Source organism: Sebastes fasciatus, chromosome 14 (assembly GCF_043250625.1).
Source record: "Sebastes fasciatus isolate fSebFas1 chromosome 14, fSebFas1.pri, whole genome shotgun sequence".
NCBI classification, from domain to species: Eukaryota; Metazoa; Chordata; class Actinopteri; order Perciformes; family Sebastidae; genus Sebastes; species Sebastes fasciatus.
The window spans coordinates 22,675,584-22,699,232 of NC_133808.1; the positions used below are offsets into that span (position 1 = coordinate 22,675,584).

General features: G+C 40.7%; 2 protein-coding genes across 4 annotated transcripts in view; one reads left to right on the top strand and one right to left on the bottom strand.

The window, feature by feature from the left end:
* Positions 1-27: 27 nt before the first annotated feature.
* Positions 28-23,649, bottom strand: part of LOC141782880 (general transcription factor IIF subunit 2-like) — a 59,816-nt gene continuing 36,194 nt past the window's right edge. For 2 of the 3 annotated variants that reach the window (XM_074659711.1, XM_074659709.1), the window contains exons 5-8: positions 5,963-6,044; positions 3,116-3,215; positions 2,813-2,956; positions 28-522 (exon numbers count right to left, since the gene is read on the bottom strand). In XM_074659711.1, the coding sequence (XP_074515812.1) occupies positions 364-522; positions 2,813-2,956; positions 3,116-3,215; positions 5,963-6,044 (485 nt within the window). In that variant the 3' untranslated portion in view covers positions 28-363. The remainder of the gene's footprint in view (positions 523-2,812; positions 2,957-3,115; positions 3,216-5,962; positions 6,045-23,649) is intronic. The other variant, XM_074659710.1, reaches the window with a different exon arrangement.
* On the top strand, positions 21,055-23,072 carry kctd4 (potassium channel tetramerization domain containing 4). Its single transcript, XM_074659713.1, has one exon. It carries the CDS (start codon positions 21,362-21,364, stop codon positions 22,136-22,138), a length of 777 nt encoding a protein of 258 aa, XP_074515814.1. The 5' UTR covers positions 21,055-21,361; the 3' UTR covers positions 22,139-23,072.

Sequence of the window (23,649 nt, forward strand, 5' to 3'; positions counted from 1 at the left end):
GTGTGAAGAAAAAAAAACGCCCTGGTGGGTGATCACTGTCGAACATATTTTAACGTTCCATTTTTTATGTTTTTTTCCACCTTACATTTCCAGACAGCCACTGGTTACCATTTAACTTCCAAAAACTTGATTGAAATCCATCACTGAACAACATGTATGTTTATTTATGTTAAAGTGCTGTGCTAGCTAATGCATAGCAGACTTTTCCACCCAATGATAATGTTAACTCAAATTATGAACTCAAAAACATCACATACTGCCTGCATATCCGATAAACAGTATTTTCTTTTGACATATATTCAGGAAGTCACTGAAAAACCTGAAAGTTGTGTCTTTTCTCCATGTGAGAGGAACTGGCTGGAACTAGGCCTTCTGCATCTCCTCTTCCTCAGCAGACTGGTAGTGTCGGTACTCTGGCTTCAGCTCCCAGGTGCATTTGTGAGCCCCCTTGCTGTTGTATGTCCCGATATCCCTCATGATTTTTTTCAGGTAAGTCTGGAGAAACAGAATGTACATAAACACCTACAGTACATCAGTCTTATTTGACATAAGATTGTATTTAGACTAGGGCTGTCAAAGTTAATGCGCTATTGAGGCGTTAACGCTGAATTCCACATACTATGCTGTGACTTTTTAAATTTTTTTGACATAGTATACTACGACTTATTTTTTCCAACATATTATACTGTGACTTTTTTTTCGAAGTATAATATGACATTTTTTATTTTTTCGAAATACTATACTATGGCTTTTTTCATGACATTTTTCGACATACTATAGTAAGACTTTTTCATGAAATTTTTCAACATGCTATACTGTAACTTTTCATGAAATGTTTCGACATAATACTATAACTTTTTTTATGACATTTTTCGACATATTATACCACTACTTTTATTTCATGAATACTTTCGACATACTATACTATGACTTTTTCATGAAATTTTTCGACATACTATACTGTAACTTTTTTTCATGAATTTTTCCACATAATACTATGACTTTCTTTCATGAAATTTTTTCGACAAACTATACTATGACTTTCTTTCATGAAATTTTTTCGACATACTATACTATGATTTTTTTCATGAAACTTTTGGACATACCATACTATGACTTTTTTTCATGAAATCTTTCGACATGCTTTACTATGATTTTTTTTTCATGACATTTTTCGACATACTCTGGCTTTTTTTTCCATGAATTTTTTCGACATACTATAGTAAGACTTTTTCAACATGCTATACTGTAACTTTTTTTCATGAAATTTTTCGACATATTATACGACTACTTTTATTTCATGAATACTTTCGACATACTATACTATGACTTTTTTTTCATGAAATGTTTTGACATACTATAACCTTTTTTATGACTTTTTTTCATGATTTTTTTCGGCATACTATACTATAACTTTTTTTCACAAAATTTTTTGACATACTATACCACTACTTTTATTTAATGAATTTTTTCGACATGCTATACTATGACTTTTTTTCATGAAAAATTTCGACATACTTTACTATAACTTTTTTTCATGAAGTTTTTCGACATACTATACCATAACTTTTTTTTCATTAAATGTTTCAACATACTATACATTGAGTTTTTTTCATGAATTTCTTTGACATACTATACTATGACTTTTTCTTCATGACATTTTTATGACACACTATACTATGACTTTTTCAACATACTATGACTTCTTTCTTGACATTTTTTTAACATACTATACTATGACTTCTTAATAACATGCTATACTACCATAGCTCAATACATTTCAACAATTTAAAAATTCCATACTTTCCCTGACTAGTAGATTTTTCAGACCATATTTGACTGTGACTCTGGGTGTATAGAATGCTGTGACAAGACTACGGTGCTGTTGTCCTTGCATATGCCTTACGATTGCCGCCTCCCCCATGTTGGAGATGTTGAACAATTTCATACAAACATACATCTAGCTTTCTTTCCCATTTGGAATCCTTAGCCAACCAGGCTTTACATTTTGAATTGTAAAACCAGCCCTCGGAAAATTTGGATTTACCAACTGTCCATCAGAAGTGCTAACTTCTTGTGACTTGAAGACTCAACTCAAGACACACCCAGCTTTGCTTCTAATCTTAATCGGTTTAGACCTTTCATTCTGTAGTGACAGAACTGTTATGTTTCATGAACGAGCATGAATCCAACACAAACCTAATATCTAATACTGAGCAGGAGCTGTGGAAGACCATTCAGTGGTGCTGTGTGAGAGACAATACTCTCCAACGACCACTGGGTGTCTCTGTTGCGCTTGTAGGGACATGCCCACTGCACCTGATGAATACCAGTGTTTCCAGACTTTTCATAATGGGCATTTCGGTTACTTTAGTTCAGTTAATTTGAGTGTTAGCCAAGTGCTTTAGGAGAGAAATGATGGTGTGGAGTGTATTGCGGCGTTTGACTCCTACTCAGCCGATGGTTATGCAATCAGATGCAATCAGAGGGAGAAGAGGACCTCAAGGTCTCATCAGCACCTACACATTGCTGTTCTCTGTGAGTTGGAATGAATCCACTGCACTGTATCGATTCATCCCATTCTTGTGTGTGTGTTTGTGTGTGTGTGTGTGTGCGCGCATGTTGGCCCAATTTTCAGGCCACAAAAGATAGTGTGAACAGGCATGAACGTCATGCCGTGGGCGATTCGTTCAAATTTAACAAAGAAAGGTGGATAGTGGGCAGGTGAATTGTTTTCTTGTTCTCAGCTATATTGTTACGTGTATGTTTTTGTTTGTGTGTGTGTGTGTATATATGCGTTTGTGCTGCTCACCACAGGTTGTTTGGTGATGTCCACCAAGTCCTTAATGTTGTAATACTGGTGCTTCTCAAAGGCAGAGAAGAGCATGTCCAACACGACCTGCTGCTCAGCCCTCACCATCTTCCCCTCCGACTTCTTCTTCTTCTCATGCTCCACCTGAGAATCATACTGAATGAATTAATAATAGCAACAACTTCCATTGCTTCAGTGCAACAACTGGGTTTTACTTTCCACTTTAAATCATTTTGTAACAATATCAAACTGGTTACACACACACACATATATATAGACAGCTATGCCGTTATTAGTTCTCACATTGAAATCGTGGTTGGCCACAGGCTTGAAGATGGTAGTGACGGCTTTCTCCAGCTGCTGTGACAAACGCTGAGGCTTGGTGGACTCTTTAATCTGCATCCTGACACACACACACACACACACACACACACACACACACACGAGAGAGATAAAGTTTGCTTTGTGTTTTCTGCGATCTAACGTGATCTCTGCTGACAGATGTGCCTGTTAGCGTGGAGACAACTGTCAGCACCTTGAGGTTAAACTTACCAAATAAGTAACGACAGCTGCTCTGCTTTCTATTTATTTATTGTTCACCTCGACTTGGCCGGTCATTAAACACATTTTATTTAAACTGATGGCCACACAAATAGAAAAGATTATGGGCCTGGAAGAAATATTAAACACAAAGCACAACAGCTGGCTGATGTCTTACCATGATATACTCATAAACATATATTAACTATAAACGGGGGCGGCAGTAGCTCAGTCCGTGGGGACTTGGCTTGGGAACGGAAGTCCCCGCATGGACCAAGTACGGACTGGTGTGGGCTGGTAGCTGGAGAGGTGCCAGTTCGCCTCCTTGAGCAGGGCACCGACCCCTAAAAACTGCTCCCTGGGCGCTGTATAATAGCTGCCCACTGCTCCTAATATACTAGGATGGGTTAAATGCAGTAGCTAAATTTCACTGTGTGCTGTGTTATGTACAATGTGACAATAAAATTTGATTTACATTTTAACAGCTATGCTAATGAGGCCATTAGTAAAGCATAATGATGCATTAGAGGTATTTCTAACTCTACATACATTTGTTGTTTCTCTTATAAGTCATATTTCATCCTCCATATATTAATAAGCACAATCAAAACTGATCACAAACGAATAAAATGTATCAGTAAGAACTACAAGCAGTGAAGAAAAACACAAACATCACTCTCTCTAAATGACAAAAATGATTTGAATTATGTATCTTAAAGCATTCAGATGTCATTTTGTTGTTTTTTCCCCACTCTCCACTATGTGCATTTATGTGGCAAGTGTTACATCACTTTATCTACAGTAGGAACATGTGGTGAAGTTGGTACTAAAACTGTTCTTGAATTGTGTCCACACACACACAGACGCCGTCATGACAGCATGATGTCCTGCATATCCTGTAGCCTGCCATGATGGAGGGACATTTGTCAGCTGCCACCCAAATGGAAGATTACAAAACTGGAGTGAAAAGTGAAGACGTTCATTGTCAAGTCAGAACTTAAATACAGTTGGACAAATCTAAGTTGTACTCTACAGTACACCGCAATACCATCCTGTAACGTCTAAGGAGAATCCAGCCAGATGATTAGCACAGATAACCGTCTTTTGACGGTAGATGACATAAAAGGGTTATTGAGGGAAATCTTTTTTTCAGCTTTCCTATAACCTAAGCTTTTCCTTACTGATTTGATGGCTGACACAGAAACAGGCTCACATACTAAAGCAAACTGTGTTGTGTGTTTGCCTTGGGTTGTATTGTAGCAGTGCATCTGCCACAGTGATGCGGTTGCTATAGCAATACCATGCACTAACTAGCTGGAATGACGGATTCCGATGAAGAGGAGACAGAAACCATTTAAAAAAAAAAGGCAGAGTGGACTGGAGTGTTTAGTGAACACAAATTGCAGCGATGCCCCAGTCAACATGTCAAACTTCTCTACCCCTGTTGGAATTAATGCACAACACTTGAACAGATTGTGTGCTGTCCAGGGGTGAAAAAAACAAACAAGAAAGCAAATGCTGCCCTGACATTAGTGTGTTCATTATTTAACTAATTATGAGAATAATCCATCAATAGTTAGTCTGATCCTATATTGCAATGGAAATGCTGCGACATACAATGAATATACTGTGTACATTGTGGGGCGGCTGTAGCTCAGGGGACAGATAGATCTTCTTTTAATCACAAGGTTGGCAGTTCAATGCCCGGCTCCTCCTGTCCACATGTCAAAGTGTCCTTTAGCTTTTTGTAATTATTTTCATCAAGAGTGGAGTGTTTTTCTCGCATTTTTACAGGAGCGCCCCGAACCCCTCGAGTTCAAAGAAATTCAAGTCCGAGGGTAAAAGCGTCCAACATCATTAGCGTTTTTTTTCTCATCGTGGTGACTTTTGCTGGAGCTATATGACTTTACCAACCGTAGTGACCATGATCTGAACAGAAAACATCAGGAGGCAAATTAGTGTGATACTTGAGATTTTGGGCAAGTCATTTTCATTAATTTAAACTGTATTATTAACTACATAGCGTTATAGAGTTCAAGGTTTGTGTTTGTGCATACGTTAGCACTCATTTGGTGGTTGCCTAGCAACAATTTCTAAGAAAAGCAAATAATGCTCCGTCTGTTCGAGCAACAAAAAGGCCATGTGGTGTGCCTTGTGTTTTCCACCTGCAAAACACACTGTCTAATCACGGCCTAAATGGACTAGGCTACAACTGCATTTCGTTGTGCAACTCTGTGTTGCAGAATGACAATTAATGAGCCTTGAACATGCAGTCAGTCCGTTCACCATGAAATATTACACACAGCATATCATTGAGTTTTTCAAAGGGTGTAGGTAGAAGGACAAATTACAGTTAGGTTTTCATAATAAACAAGTCTTACTATTAATTACAAGTTTCACATATTTTGCACAATTATTATGTCATCAACCGGTGCCAGTAACGACTGCTGTGCTTTTTTACAATATTGACACTGGAGTGTTTTTGTTTTAAACTGTCTACAGTTGCTGAATTTCAATCTACAGTCTATCCCATTCTTTGCCACATCCCATTACTCTAACTTACTGCAATGCATGAGACATTTCTGCGCTGAAATTTCAAAGTTCACTCACTTCTTCAGCTTCATGTAGTTGTCATTGACGACCGGTCTGCATTCAGCTCTGTGCACCACCATTCCCTCCAGACTGATTTCATCTACAACAAAGACAGTGACTCAGTTGCTCAATCATGATTCAGACACATGCACACAGGTGGAAAATAAAGCAAAACTCCACATTAGGTTGTTTTAAAACTTGCTTAAATAACGTAAATATACTTTGAACAAAACACCCCATAAACAACAGAGAAAATGTGAAACATGCATCTGATTGGGCATGATTTATGGCATTTTATCATCATATAATAGCTATCCCTGATTACCAGTTTCCAATGTGTAAATATTGTTCATGTCATCATTCAAATTGTAATTACGACACAACTCAGATTTTTCGAAAAGCTCAGATATATCCCAACTAGCACTTATCAATAGAGAAGTGCCTGAAAAGCAAAACCATTATGGACACCTCACATCAGCCATAGTCCATTGTTCAAGGTAATTAAACACATTGAAGCTTATCATAGTTAGTTTTTGTTGAGAATAGATTGATATTAAAACCAAGTTTTTTTATATAATATAATGCAATGCAATGCACCAGCACCACAATTAACACCTCTGACACAGTGTCAACACAGACCAGCTTAGGCTCTGGCTAAAAAATCTGTCAGACATGAAGACTGCAATTTACAAACGCCTCGCCACCCAATCTGACACAGCGGGAGAGCATCTGCAAGGAGGGCAAATTGCCTAAATCCAGGTGTGCACAGCTGGCAGAAGCAGCCTCAAAAATACATGCAGCTGTAATTTCTCAGTGGGGCTTCTACAAAGAGCTGAGTAAAGTGGATAAACATCTACCACATGTCATCGGGTTTAGTTTTCTATTTTTAACTTACCTTTCAGATAAAAAAATAAAATAAAAAAATATGTGACACACGTCGTTATAGATTAAACCAGAGGTTCTGAACCATTTGAACCACAAGTTTCTTGTATTACAAAATACAAGGTGACATTTGAACAAATCATGATATACCTTCGCCAAATACTCATTTTTATGGAGCTTTTATAGAGCTTGAACGCATCCTAGCAATCATCAATGCAACCTCCGTTAACGTTAGTAGTGCCGTTATTTAGCCAAGCAGGATTGTGCTACTTACCGGCTGCTAACAGCTAATGTTACTAGTTCTCCTTATGCCGATTTGTGGTTCACAATGTACCATTATCAAGGAACAGATAGGGTGCGTCCCATCAGATTTATTAGCGCCACACTGTTGAGCGTTTTGTTTCCAAACAAACTGAAGCATGATACAGTATGCGTATGGCGTTACGTCATTGTGCATGCGTAACTGTCGGAAAGTATCAATAAGAGCAATCAATGCTAACGAATCAAACAACCAGGTACCGGTTCTCAACGGGAACTGATTCTCTATTCCCATCCATAGCATTTTCCCTGTCTGCGAAAGTGGCAGACGGCCTGACAATTTTATACACCACTGCCAGTAATGTACCCGCATTTGGCGGGTGGCAGGTGTTAATTTAATTTTATCTTGTGACCCTTTGGAGGGCCACGACCCCTATGTTGAGAACCACTGGACAAACCTTTCTGATTTGCATTGAACATGTCCTTTTCACTTGTTGCATTTATTTTTCAAGGTGTTCTTTCATAAGGTGCTTTATCCAATTATTCATCTGTACAACCCACAACCTTTTACCGAAACCATTTGATGCCTCTTCTGCTCCTCTCCAATCAGAATGATGAGTCCAGTTGGTGAGCGTTGGCGTTATATTGGCAGCAGCTCGGTCTCTTGTGCATTGTTTGTATGATTTGGAATTGGAATGTATCTTGACAGATAAAAAGGTCTGAGAAGCCGCTACATTTCACACCCACCAGTTAACAATACCAGCAGAGAGAGAGAGACTAAAAGGGCAAACAGAGAGGAAGTCTACAGGGAGAGGTAGAGGTCAACAAACAGGCGGCGAGGCATTGATAATAAACAGATTTAGAGGTCCAGATGAGCCGTGGAGGAGGGGAAGAGGCTGTCAAACTTATTTCAACGTTCTCTTACAATATCCATAAACAGTCAAGGATCCCCAGGGGTGAAATCCTGTCCTGGTAAACCCTCTAGGGATTCATGCCAATTCCCTTTCTTGTCTTCACACTTCCCTCACTTGCGTCTTTTCCTTTTGTCTCCCACTTAAAACGTGGGGGCGAAATGCAAAGAAGTGATACACGGAAAAGACGTCTTTCCCTCTCAAGCGTCATCAGAAGCGACGTCAGTTTCTGATGACGCCAGCACAGCAGGATCACCTGTCACTCGGCTTCAGCTGTGCTCTGGTTTTTTTTTTATTCCCTAGTCTGTGTATCCACAGATAATGTGATTATAACAAGGGTGCGTATTACCACTGCTTGTGCTGCTCTTGTTTTACTGAGGTCTTCTTACATGGCAAACCACATGTTTGTCAAACCACAATTAAATTAAGGGATCTCTACGGAGGCACACGAGCCATTTCTACCGGCAGCAAAGGCTTATTGTATTCATTCATTATTTATGTCTCCATTAATTAAAGTTGTGTGTTAAAGATGCAGTGGGTAGAATTGGAGCAAATATGATTAAAAGAAAGATATTTTCATGAAACGATCACTATATCCTGACAGTAGTGCATGAGACAGGTAATCGGAAAAAAATCATGTGCCTCTGTGTCCTCCGGTGCTCCTAATGTCATCTGCAAGATTTCACAGACCGGAGGAAAAACAACCGATCAGAGCCGAACTGGAGCCTGACGTCTATGAGCAGCTGTCAGTCACTCACGAAAAATAGCAAAAACACCTCAAACAGAAGTAAATAGTACATTTGTTGGGGACCATTTACAACTGCGGATTAATACACATTTGGTGTGCTTTATTTACAGCAGCAGGGTGTATTTGGTATTGACACAAAAAAACAACTAAAGTGCCCATGTGCATTGTAATGTAAGGAGCTTATCAGCCAGTGCAACAGTGTGGCTAATTTATGATGTTTTAATGTTTTTTGAACAGTGGAGCTCTATGGCACGGAGGAATAGAATATAAAAGGCTTTGGCTACAGAGGCAATACAATACAATAATTCATTGTAAGTGTATTTTTTTTTTTCATGGGGTTGGCAACAAAACTAGAGAATATATCACCAGCCTCATCTGTAATGGAAAAAACCTTGATGTATTCAGTGTTAACCACGGCTGAACAAATGCAGGTGCTACGGTCACCATAGTAACCATCACATGCCACCTGACATCATGTGTCACGCAACATTCCATCAAGAGTCCGCAACAGTCCGTCTATAATCTTGAGGCGACGAACGCTTTGCAGCACGTGTCACAGATCTCACTAATGTTCATCTTTGCCTTTTCGAACAAATGGATGCAATTATGTGCAATTATTGGCTGGTGAGCGTCAGAGCACTTGCCAGCAACGCGTCTAAAAACACACCCACACACACGAGCAACATGTGTGCAAACCAACATCTAACACCAACATCCCTGCTGTGCAGCAGTCACGGTCAAACCCGCTGTGTGATTTCATCAAGGCCATAAAGAAATGAGGACTGTTTCCCTTCTGCAACTCAAGTCTTTCATGTTTCCTCTAGGATCCAGAGGGACACTGGATGAAGGACAGAAATGTCTTTGTAATCAGGGAAAGACACACGTAATTGTAGATAGATAGAGAGTGAGGACCAACACTGGATGCAGACTGACCGCAGCATGTGTAGCTCAAGGCTTCTGTGAGTGGGAGAAACACTTGAGATAAATAGTAAGACTCCTGCACGTTGGCTTCACTATAAAACTCTTAAGTCAATGTTTTGGTCCACACCTTCAGCAGACAGTCAGTATCCTAATTCTCCTACGCACCCGTCATATTCAGAGCTGCAAAAGATTTTATTACTCTCCATCTGATGAGGAATAGCTGAGGCTGAGATTAAACAGCACATTCATTAAAATCACAACTGTTTTGATGCAGCCACGTCAATTCTGTCAGGCTCTTGTTTTCATTTATAAATAACACAGACAGAAATGGGCCACAACTCTCATGAACACATTTAATCACTCCAAGTGATTTAAGACAATTTGTCACATTCACCAATTTTTTTTTGGGGTACAAACAAACATGTATGAGTGGTTCAGACATGTCGTATGAGTCATGTACAGTAGAGACAGTCTCAATAGGGTGAAATCACTTCTTAGTTTGCAGAGACTTCAGAAGACGGACACCACTGTCATGTTTGTCATGAGGAGACGGTTAGCTTTGCTTTGCACAAAGCGTGGAAACAGGGGAAAACAGCTAGCTTGGCTCTTGTCCAAAAAGAAAAACAAAATCCGCTTACCAACACCTCCATAGCTCACAAACTAACACCTTATGTCTCATCTGTTAAATCTGTAAATAAAAACAGAAGTGTAAAAACAGTAAGTTTAACGGGGTTATGCGCCGTAAAAAACTTCCTGGTGTCCTATTGTCACTGTGAGGTTGTCAGGCAACCAGCAAACCAACCAACAAAGTGAATAAGCATATTTTCCAAAATGGTGAACTATTCCTTTCACAATTATAATGCTTTAATCTGAATTAATTTGGAGTACACAATGTGTTACTATATGTTAGCATCGGGGGTTTAAATGCAGGTCCCTGTACAGAGTGATATCCTCCGCTAGGTTAGTTACTGTTTGGGTTTTTTACCAATACCGGTGCTAAAACAATTCTTTTAAAACGGTGCCGGTGCCTAAACCGATTCTTAAAAAATAAAAAAGCACAAAACAACAGTCAACAACATTAAAGAATGGCTTTGTTTTTTTTATTGCTAAGGCAAATTTGAACTTGAAATTGAACAAGAGATAAATGTTTACATTACAGTTTAAAGTATACTTAAATATATAAATATAAAGAGGTATGTTAAAGTATATATGACACTTCTTGTTGGTCATCTCACTGCTGCGCGCTTCTTTTGAGCATGCGCACCAGAGACTACTTCTAGACTTTCTAAATGTTATCGGACCAAATCGATCAAATGCTGATAGTGAAACGAGTCATTTTGCATGGATTGTGAGGCGTTTTACAGCCACAACAGTAGCGACGGGCTGTACGTCTAGTGTTTTTGTAGGCAGAGGAAAACGGATTAAAAAACAACTATCAAAAATAAATCTCAAATTCATCATCTTTATCAAGGATGATTTTTATCATTTTTAAAGATGGTTTTATCTCCCAGCCCTACTAGCTGCTGTTTGAATGTATGTGGTTTGATGTCCTTTACATGTAAACAGAACAGTGGCAGAGAGATAACAGCCTATTTGCCCTTCGCTCTTGGTTTCGGCTGTAATCACTCTTCTCCCACATTGTTGTGTAACACATGCTTGCTCCCTGCCTGCCAATCATGTCATATTCTGAATTACAGAGGTCTGAATTTAACATAAATAATGTCAAAACAACAGCAAGCCAGTGCAGACACATATTACTATCTACTGAATCTAGATGCTACTGAGCCTTAAATGTGGCACGTTACGCTGTCGCTATTTCTGCCACGGAGAGTGGATCAACAAGAAAGCTCAGGAGTTCACCACAAACATTAGGATTCATTCAAAAAGCACCGTAAGACATTAGGTGTTGGGTGGACCTATCCATCAACTGATGTCACCATGATGCAGCTAAAAAAGGGCAAATATACTGTAAGTTGCAAATCAATCAACCAATCCAACCTCAGGTATCCTCACTTCAGAGTTTATATCACGACTCCGTTGTGATTCAGATGTAAGCGTATTAGAAGCTGAGTGTCTTCATGCAGTCTGATTTTCAGCAGCCACATTTTGTGTTGGATTATTTTCCGTTTCGTTAATGGGTTTACTCAGTTTAAGATGCTTTGTTTCCAGTGTTAGCGTTATTTTGCCTCTCTTTCATGCTTCATAAATTATATGAGTCATAAATTATTAATCGCCTTCTATTTGTACACCATTGTAAAATGTACGTAAGAGAAAGTCAGCAACAAATGAATTTAGATTTTATGACAACTTCCAATCAATATAGTCTTTCAGATATATTCACAAGCCAATTTTACACTTTAGAGATGCTGCTTGAGCCAAAAGAGACCCAGCATTTAGAGATAGTGGAGCAGAGAAAGGACCCTTGTGCGTACGGTGGACACTGGCTGAAATTGCAGCAGATCATTTTGCAGCATCCACAGCGGAGCTAAACCATGACCACATTGCAGCCATTGGAAATTAAGGAAATTACTCTTTTAGAACCAACATCTGTCTCCAAAATAAATCCTCAATCTGTCTCCAAGTTCAAATCTGCAATCAAGACAAAAGAAGTGAAGAACAAAAGATGTTCCAGTGAGACTAACTGATTAATGTGACTTTGTGATGTCATGGTAATGCTGGCCTATTTCTCTCTAAAACAACAACATTTACTTCACCTCAGTCAAACAAACCAGCGAAATAAGTGAAGAAGCTTATTAAAGTTTGCCATATTAATACAGTGAGATCAGAATCAGGATAAGATGACAGAAATCTTAAGGGAAAAAAAGGGAAATCAGGAAACTATAAATAAACAAGTAGATGGAAAAGGCAAGAGCTGTATTAACTGTATTTAAGACATGTTGAAGGCATTGCATTTAGCTAATTCTCTAAGAGTAGAGAAGTGAAAAGTGGTCAAGGGAAGACGGTAGGAGGAGGAGAGACAGATGAGAGGGTGAGGAGGTCACGCGTCCACCCCCTCACGCTCATCTCTTACCTCCATCTGCTCCAAGGCCCTTTCCTCAAAGCTCTGACCTTCCTAATGTTAACCACAACAAACAGCTCGCCGCCCACCGGGCCTCCATCCACCATCGCCATCTCTGGATAAACTATCCCTCTTCATCTATGTTTCACTATCACAAACTCACCGAGCCTACATATAATACTAGGGCTAGAGCAATAAGTAATACGGCGGTTAAAGACCTTCATCAGCATGCAAAATGAAGGCTGCTCTTCAGTGTTGAAAAAACTTTGCAGCCCAACAGTTCTTTCAAGGTTTACTAACCTTAAGCTCCATTCAGGGTTTACAAAAAGAATTTCTTTCTCACAAACACAAGATCTGACGCATTGCATAAGCTGCTTCTGTTACGGAGCTTCAGGCTATTCATGTGACCCCGGCTATCTCTACTCTGAGTTCACTCTCTTTTTCTTGGATGATTTCTTTGCGTTTCTAAAACCACATTCTCTTGCCTCAGATTTTGACTCAGATCTGATTGAAGCCTGGTGACCTCCTGGCAGTGTGCTAACTACAGGAGAGCCAGTGGGAGCTTGGCTGATCTCTAAAAGATTGACAATATGCCTTTTTTGCCAACGATTTGTCACCTTTTGTATCGTCATCATCATGAATCATGGGTAAAATTAGGCCCTGTGATGCATGATTCATGCATGAGGGTGATTCATTACTAATTCACTTTAATAAAGATGCCAGCATGCATGTTATTCTTGCCATCACCATCGGCGCAATATCAAAAGCTTCATTCACTTTAACGCAAAGATCAGAAACAAGACTCGGTCAAAACCGTGTATATGGCTGGAGCGTGTACGGTCAGTCTGTGAATTTGAGGTTAAATTGTTATACAAATAATCAGTGGTTATGTTTATAATGTTAAATCCAGCACATGTCCACCAGGTCCGGCGAGGACACTAGGGGACGCGCTGCTCCACTCAACTGGCCGTTCAAGCGGTTACGTACCGTATCGTGGAATGTACCTGATTGGTCCCTGGTTTTCAAACAGGAAACAACATGGCAGGCCTGCTCGTAAACTTTCTGTTCTTCCATCTAAACAATCCACCAAAATCTACTTCCGAAAACATTTTAAACGAGAAATAGGCGATGCCGCTGCTGAATCTCGTTTCATTTTAGAACTAGATCGTCTAGTTTGACAGCTTGGTTCAAGTTTCACGAGCCGGACACGTCGCGCGGGACGGGCTCATTTGCATAAAGGACTGTTCCCTGCCTTTTCATTTTGAAAGAGCAATGGCCAATGAGGAAACTCAAACACTCGGCCGACCAATCATGTAGCTTCATCACCCACTTCATCACTTTCTAAGTCACAGTCTGCGCGCCGAATTGCCATTATTCATTTCTCTGTTTTGTAGTCAGCAGCAGACGTACAGGCCTATGTCAAAAAGAAAACAAGGAAGCTTAATCGCAAATCCTACTCGCAAAATCTAAGGCAATCGACTCGCAATCAGAATAGAAGTTAATTGCTTTTTCTTTTTTCATTATACTGAAGCAAAGACCCAGACAAACATGGAATGAATAAAAATAAAATAGTTTTGGCTGCTCGCAGGAAAGCCATCACAGATAATGGCTTCAGACAAACCCTCCAACAAAGAACGACTGGACTGCACTTATCCATGAAATAAACTGTATGGAGACCTTTATCTTAGGACTACGATATGAACTACAGTATATGTAAAATACTGGAAAAATAGACTATAAATATGTGCCTATATAAGATGTAATACATCATTGAAAGTATTGCGGTGCCCATGTCAACCCACTCATTTAACTTGAAAATATCAATAATATAGTTGCAAAGACACATTTACAACTTGATTGGTTTGACTTTATTATTCTATTTATTTACACTGCAGGTATTATTTTATTTCCCTGTGTTTATGATCATATTATCCTTTATTGCCCTTCTAAAGTCTGTTTAAATATCAGTAATGTAAACTACATCATTATCTTTCTCATATCGATGTGATAAGTTCGTGGCCCCGTTCAGACCTGGTATTAACATGCGTCCCCGGTGATCGGATTACAAGTGGACAACTCTAAGTACTGGTGTTAACGCACTCAAGACGCATTGAGGATGCATTGAGATCCGATCACTCAGACCACATTCGGAGGTTCTCTACTGTATCCTGTCGGTACAACTGTATTTTATTAAAATATATCTCATCTAAAGGCTACATAATCGTTCCAGTGCTTTGCACGGAACTGACACCCGCCCACCTGGTTAAGTGTAAGAGTGGAAATCGGGCTCATGCATGTGCACCCAGTTTGAAAATTATCAAAATTTATAAAAACAAATGTACGCTATTCTTTAGAAATCTGTTTAAAAGACATGCATTTTTCTGAGTTCAAGCATCTGGTACATGGACGTCAGCATAATTTGGCTCTAATATGTCGGTCCCTCCAGAAGTGTGGGACCTATCTGCAACAGAAAAGGTAAAATTGACTCTCTTTACACAGACAGTAGTGACAGAGTCTTGTCTACACATTATGACAACAAGGAAGCAATAAGAGAGGGGGGGGGGGGGGGGGGGGGTGAAGTCACTGATTGGATCTCCAAATATAATTTTCCATTATAGCTAATCTCTACCAAGCCCAGAGGCTGCTTCATTAAGGAAATTTAATGATTTCATTCATTAACTGTGCAGTGATTTTCCGATGCAAATGTACTCAGCCCACTCGTTTTGATTTTAACATGGACTATCCATATGCAACAAATAGGCTTCAAAGTGCTACTAATGCAGAGAACACTGGTGGATTATTGAATTACTACTGGACTGGACTGCTGGAAGTCTATTTCTCACCCTTAGAAACTCATTGGCTGTTTGCAAGCTTTTTCAAAATGCTGCATCCTGGGTTTTAAGAAGGTAAACAAGAAAATATTTTAAGATTACAGAACAACTTTTAAAAATGGTTTCATGTTTGATGTGGCTGTTTTTTATCTGTTCAAAATGTACCTTAAAAGGGAGATTTGTCAAGTATTTAATACTCTTATCAACATGCAGGTGGGCAAATATGCTGCTTTATGCAAATGTATGGATATATTTATAATTGGAAATCAATAAGCAACATAAAACAATGACAAATATTGTCCAGAAACCCTCACAGGTACTGCATTTAGCATCCAAAAATGCTTTAATCATAACATGGCAAACTGCAGCCCAACAGGCAACAACAGCTGTCAGTGTGTCAGTGTGCTGACTTGACTATGACTTGCTCCGAACTGCATGTGATTATCATAAAGTGGGCATGTCTGTAAAGAGGAGACTCGTGGGTACCCATAGAACCCATTTACATTCACATATCTTGAGGTCAGATGTCAAGGGACCTCTTTGAAAATGGTCATGCCAGTTTTTCCTCGCCAAAATTTAGCACAGGTTTGGATCATTATTTAGTTATGAACCCGCTATAACCTAAAAATCACAAGCTGTTTGTACCGAACCGCCTGACTAGTCGTATTGTACCAACTTTCCAGATTAATATCAAAATTCAACATTTTAAAAAGTCCATAAAACATTATGTAGACCATGTGACAACAATGCTCCACTGAAACCCAGGTAGGGGGATATGTCTGATTTCTTTAAAAATAATAGTACACCTGAACAGTTTGATCCATCAGATGAACTTTAACCTCAACACACACAAAGGCTCCATACAGTAGATGGACATCAATAATGAGTGAAGCGAGAGATTGACAGCTCTGAGCTCATATAAGACCCTATTTTAAGTGGTTGCCATGCCAGCTTCACAGCAGTCAGTGACTCCACGTTACACCACAAGCTCTTAGAGCAGCTCTATGAATAATTCACCACCTTTACAAAGGGAGGGAGACTCCGTGCTAGCAGCATTTTGGGAGATTTAATTTGAACATCCTAAGCTGTCATTTTGATAAAGAGACGCAACAGCTGTGACAAACAGATTCTCACTGACTTTGAAGATAATGATCATCCTCGATGAGCCAGTTTTAACGAACAGGAGGCAGAAAGCAGGTCAGACCTCCCACAATCCTCTCTGCTGCATCTTGGCCTCGTTTGCAATTCCAATTGAGTGTTGTTGATGATACCACTAATCACTTATGATTAGAAAATCGCCGCAGAGACAGAGAGAGCTGTCATTCTGGGATCTTCTCCCGAATAAACACACACACAGAAGGCATTATTTCAGTAACCCGCTGGGTTTGAATTGAGTGTTTCAGTTTAAAAATGAATCTTCAGCTAATTCCTCTGCAATACACTTCCATTTACAGCACTAGTGCTGAGGCGTAACTAGTTGACAACCTGTTGCACGAATGTAACACACATGTTGCTTATGGTTTTTCTTTTATTTAGTTTGTTGGGGAAAAGAGCTTGGATTGTTTCCATGATTGTGTTATCTCTCAAATGAAAATTTGAATATGTTTTTCATGCTCTTGCACATGGACAAGCATAGATACATGTAACTTTAGTGACCTGGGACAAAACTTCATCAAATTTTGGATTCGGTTGTTTTTGTTTAGAAACTTTTGTTGGTGGAAACTTGCAAATACCATTAGGAGTACTAAGAGAAGGAAGAGGAACATTATTTTATTCACAGATTACCGGTCTCATGCACTACTGTCAACATATAGTGACAGTTCTATAAAACAACTTTATCATATTTGCTCAAAGTTACTGACTGCAGCTTTAAGTGCATTGCATTTGTTTGCGCTTTTTGCTTTTGTATCTGTGTTTACTGTGTCTATGTTAATGCTTTGAATTTCAAATGTAGCACCTTTAACCTCCAAACACACATTTGATTAAATTATCTCTGGAGCATTCTGAAGTGTATTTAAGTTTCATAAACACAGGCCCAGGAAAACATAAATTGTCTCCTTTTTCATTTGTGTTGCTAAATAAACAGGTGCATGCAACAAGACCTTCATTTTCTACAGCTACTTTGCATGTGAACAGACTGCTGAGAAGTGGCCTCAAGTGTGATCCCACAGACTTTGAAGAAGGCAGGATCGTGGGTGCCAAGAGGGTGAATCTGAGCATCATCGAGACTGTACAGTTGCTAAGCTTTTCTCAACAATGTGGACCAGAACATGACGAATGCACTTCATCCAACTGTTTGCTAAGTGAGAGCTGGTCCTTGGTAGAGAAACATTGGTGGCTTGAGGCACACAATAAGAAGTAATCAAACAGTTACCGACCTTTGAGTGAACTCGTATGCCGCACTCGTAAGAAAGGAGCATACACCCACTGATGATTGGTAGTTGGTTTGGTAGCTCTCATGTCTGTAGGGTCGGTATTAACACCAAGACCATCCAGTTCCTTTGTAGAGTCACTCTCACAACGTGTAGAAACTGTTTTTTTCTTAACTTTTCAACTTATTATGATGCACAAAAGGTTCTGCAAGTGCCAATACTAATGCTGTTACTTTATATATCATGTTCTGCTGGAGTCCAGTATGTGTATACAACCTCCTTTAACTCTGTACTTATTTATAACCTTTTCACTGTATATCACTACAACTTAAAATAGGTGTAACAGCCCAATTTTCTCACTGGGATCATTCAATTTTATCTAATCTAATTAGAGCTGAAGCGATTCGTCAAGTGAAAATAAATTACAGTTAACTGGAGCAACCATTTAGATATCTATTAATCGTTTAGGTCATTTTATAAGCAAAAATGCCAAACATACACTGGTTCCAGCATCTCAAATGGGAATATTTGCTGGTTTACTTTGTCCTTTAAAGGGACTATTTGTAACTTTCAGGAATGCTTCTTAACAGCGACACCTGTGGCCGTGAAATCAACGAAAGTCAGCGTCGGGCTCGTGCTTGTGCTCGCTCTAAATGGACATGAACGAGCATCGCTCAAAACAGTGAGGCGACACACGTCAGCTAAAAGCACAATATCACTCTATATTTCAGCTGCTTGGCAGTAATGTTAGCTGACCAGACGAAGGTCTCTCCATGAATCAATGATGATACTGTGTTTGCTTCTCCTACCTCAGCGCAGGCTTCAGCAGCGGGGCTCCCCAGCGAGAAACTCGTCTGCCTCCGCCCGCAGACGGAGAGAGCAGGAAGACACCGGCAACCGGTCGGTAACGAGACGGTAACGTTTCTCTCTGCGGAGCCCCGTTACTTCCCAAGACACGGGAAACCTCCGTTGGTCTGGAGGAGCTGCAGCATTTATTTCTGCACAAACGTCCACTCTACATTCACTAGATATTCTCAGAGCTAAACTAACTCTTCTGCAGTGTGGAGTGAGCGCGCGTTCACGTCTAGAGGTGGAGCGAGTACGCGAGAACGCGCGCGCTGTCTGAGTGAAGGCGAGCAGGCAGAGGAGACGAGACAGCGGCCACACGTGAGCGCGCATATGCGAGCGCGCATGTGTGCCGACCCGCTACATTTATACGCTTAGAAAGTTACAAACAGTCCCTTTAAGGTAATAAACTGAATATCTTTGGGGTTTGGACAAAATGGTCAGACAAAACAAGAAATCTGAAGACTCCATCTAGGACTGTGAAAAACTGGGATGGTCATTTATCATAATTTATTGATGTTTTATAGACCAAACGATTTATAGATTAATTGAAACAATAATTTGCGACTGCAGCCCTAAATCTAATCTAATCTATCAATCAAGCACCCTTCTACTCTTGTCTGTGATGTTCAGTACATCCAAGTCATCATCTGTGAAATATGTGAATAAACAAGATTTAGCCACCGAGTAGTCTGAGATATAAACATCCCTGCAAAGCAAGCCCACTGTGTCTGCTGCCCTGCAGTGACGAATACTGCCACAATCCAGGTATTTTGTCTATGTCAGTGTAAGTGCTGATAAATTATGCAAAATGACTGGCATTGCCTCCCTGGTGTAAAAAAAACATCCGAAGTAGGTTACAAACCATCTGGGCTGAAATATTCCTAACAGAATTGTTGTTGGGGTCAGAATCCAGCACAAACATAAATTTAGAGTCTGGGTTGTCTGCCCGAGTTTTTGTTTTGTGCCATTTTCTACTTCTTCCCCCATGGTTTTTTAAATATCTCATAAAATGATGAATGTTGTTACTTACAACACAAGAAACATTTGACATTTGACGAAGACACTGATAGAAAGACGGGGTCTTGATTTTAAGCATATTTTCTGTTGTATTTTTGTTTTTAAATCATTAACTCACTATTTGGTAGCTGAAGCAGGCAGACTAATATATTCACAACACATTGATTTTTAGATGTACAGTCTCTGCTGACCAAACACACACACTTCGAGCACCGCCTGGAAGTTAATACACAAAATAAATCTGCCAGACTAAGCCACATTTGATTTAATACTATAAGCCATTATTGCTTTCCTAGAATGAAAATGTTTTAATCAGCACAGTGTCCAGTATGTTCAAGTGTTAGCATGGAGCACCAGATCCAATCGTCTACAGGGTACATTGAGTTTTTTTAAAACACTGTAACCAGTCAGAAACCAAAAACATTATCCGAACATACTTTACTTTTACAGGCTCTCTGTGTATTTCCTCAGGTTTCATATGAACCGTGATTTTTACACATCCGCAGTTGCACTGGGAGAGAAACTGCTATGTGAAATACACACAGTGGTGGTACTGTATGAGGCATTTGTACCAAATTACCAGTTTAGTGCAACTCCCCTAAGGGGGGCTACAGGCCAAAGCATGAGCCAGTCATAACCTGTCCTACTTGACCACACCACCTTTGAATGTAATTAGTCCATTTCGTCCACAGGACCCCAAAGCCAGCAAACACACACAATCAATGCACAAGCAACATTTGCTAAGACAGAGGACTGCTTGTTACCTTGCAAGAAAGAAAACAGGATGTGTATATATGAATGCGTTCCCTGTTGCTTTCATTTACATAAGTAAGGTTAGCAGCCTACTTCTCGCTGTCATAACCAGAGACGAGACAGAAAAAGCACGGCAGCAAAGACCTGAATTAAACTGGACTCCTATTCAAACAGATTCCAGTTCACATGTAGCACTGTGTGTTCAACCAGATGGATTTGGCTGCAAAAGGAGTTTCATATTCAGACTCACACAGGCTGAGACAGTTTCACACCACAAAAATGGTGGAGGCATCCCCCCCCCCCCGCCTCCATCTGGTGAAGGGTGTGTGTGTGTGTGTGTGTGTGTGCATGTGTGTGTGTGTGTGTGTGTGTGTGTGTGAGAGCTAGAGCTGAGCTCTGCACCTTTTAATCAAAAGATAATTAGGGAAAGCGAGCAAAAAAAAAAGAAAGAAAGAGCTTCTGGAGTCCGACTCTTCTGTTGTTTGCTCACATATTCCCTCTCTCTCCTCCCTGAATGTGACGCTGTGTGCCCACCCACTCCTTAAGAGAGAGATAAAGGGAGAGAGAGAGGGAGAGGAGAGACACCGAGCAGCACAGAGAGCCAGTCTGTTTTCGGCTCCCAGTTCACTGTAGCTCCTCTGCCAGACAGCACTCACCCATCCACCATCACACACTCTCAGACACATTCCCTCTCACTATACGACAGCTGACAACACCTTTTCATTTTTCCCTGCAGCAGCACAGACTCACACGACCCAATCCAAAAGGGAAGAGAAAAAAAACCCCGACCCGATTTGCACTGCAGACGCACCAGCTCTGAGGCGGCTGGGTCGAGGTTGGAGAGGGTGACTGGAGAATGGAATGGAACCTCAGAAGGATGGAAAGTGAACTGAGGCATATCAACCCGGACCTGCTGCAGCCCAGCAAGAGCTTCAAGAAGCCCTCTTCAGGCACCATCACCATCAACGTAGGGGGGTTCCTGTACACCGCCCATCGGACCACCCTTGTCAAACACCAGGGTTCCTTTCTGGAAGAGCTGGCCAATGGTAAGAAGCCGGTTCAGCACACCGATTCCATGGGCAACCCGTTCATCGATAGAGATGGTCCAGTTTTTCGCCACGTGCTCAACTACCTCCGAAGCGGAGAGCTCCAGCTGCCTGACGACTTCCGGGAGGCAGGGCTCCTGCGAAGGGAGGCTGACTTTTACCGTCTGAGTGAACTGGTGGAAGCCGTGGTCGAGTGGGAAAGTCAGAGGGCGGCTCAGCGGGAGGCCGCCTTTTTGGAGATGACGGATAGCCACGAGAGGTCGCAGGGCCTCAAGGTGTACTGCAGTGACTCCACCTTCATCGACAAGGTCAAAGGGCGGCTGGTGCAGATCTCCAAGAGCCGCCTGGACGGCTTCCCGGAAGAATTTGAGGTGTCGTCCAACGTGATCCAGTTCCGACACTTCATCAAGTCGGAGCCGGGCTCGCGGCTCGTACTGAAGGAGGACAGCACATTCTTGTGCACACTTGACTGTCTGAAACTAGAGACAGTGATGCTAGCGCTGAGATCTGGCTTCAAGCTGGTCACCAGTCTCGACAGCAGCAAAGGCTCTGTGGTGGCGGCTGAGGCCCTGCACTTTGTCAAGTAGGATGAAGGGAAACCGAGGGAAGAGAGAGGAGAAGTGGGGAAGGCAGAGAGGGAAAAGAGTAGTGCCTGAATCCATATCCACCCTGCTAACGTAAGGTATTGGCTTGAAGATCTTGTAACGTGTGCTGAGCTGTAATGTGTCATTGGGTGGGAGAAGAACAGGTGGGTTAGGACTGTCTCACACGACAGTGTTTATATGTTTACTGCACAATGCTGGCTTACAAAGTTTGGGGTGATTAATCAACCTTTACTCTGCTTTGTAAGCTAGTATTTATATAATTCAGAATGATCCAGATCAACTGAGCATTTATGAAATTGCATTTGAATTGGATATCAAACTACTCTGTAATATGGAAGACAAGCCAACAGTGAATGTTTCCATAGAGAAGATGAAGGGATCAAACCGAGAGTCTGAGCATCGACAGCTTTATCAGTGGATTTGTCTCTGCACATGAACTGCTTCTGCTGCTTTGTCAACAGCTACAAAAGCCTTCAAAACCAGCCGTGATGTGCACTGTTGTGCCATTCAGCTTTTACTACAGTCTGTGCCTGTGTGTATGTGTGTGTGTTGCTTTACACTGTGTGTGCTGTGTTTAGTTGGTTTAATAGCTTGTGTTTAGTTTATTAGCCTCTCTGGAGCCTGGAGGGAAAACCACGGCGCATTGAGGATGTTTTTTGAGGATGGACTAACAAACTTCACGTCCAAAATCTGACTGAAGCAACACTAACTGTTTCTCAGATCATGTGGACGAGTCGAGTTTAAGTGCAAAGAACCGTGATTATTGTAAGGGCTTTGAATCTAGCATGATGCATGTGAACTGAATACACTGTGTGTTTGTTAGTGCTGTGAGCCTCTGTGAAGTCAGTGCCACAACAATGCCTATTAGTACTTTTCAATGTGAATATTTTACAAATAAAAAAAGACACTGAAACTATTGGAAAGTGTATCTGCAAAAGTCTGTGTACCGTTTAATGCCTAAGTCATTGCTTGGTGTAGAAGCCTGTCAAATACTGCTTTTAATAATGTTAAGTGTTGTAAAGTTACTTTGCATTAAAGAACAACATCAGACAGCCTGTAAGGGTGCTCCGATCAGGATTTTTGGGGCTGATCACCGATCGCTGGAAGAAGAATCGGCCGATCCGATCAGCGTTCACGGGGTCTATTTGAAGCTATTTCTCTGCATCAGTCAACAAGCGATCCTGCTCTTATGCTCTTTTTACGTGCTCATTGAGCTTAAAATGTATAGGCAGGCTATATAAACAATGACATCATCACGCTCGACAATTTGGTTTCCTTCACGCTCATACTCAAAAGAGCTCTACCGAGTAGTTCGAAGCTTCATCCATAATGTTGTTCGAATTCTACAGTAAGTGAACATGTTTGCATGTCTATTCATTCTACATTAATCAGTGTTTCCCTCATATTCATTCTGCAGCGGCGCACCACTCTGATCTCGTATTTCACCGAGTGCCCCGGTTTAGCCTCGGCATACACACACACACCGCAGAGCA

What these genes read in the sequence shown, in the direction of transcription:
- kctd4 (XM_074659713.1), top strand. Translation starts at nt 21,362, where the DNA reads ATGGAATGGAACCTCAGAAGGATGGAAAGTGAACTGAGGCATATCAAC.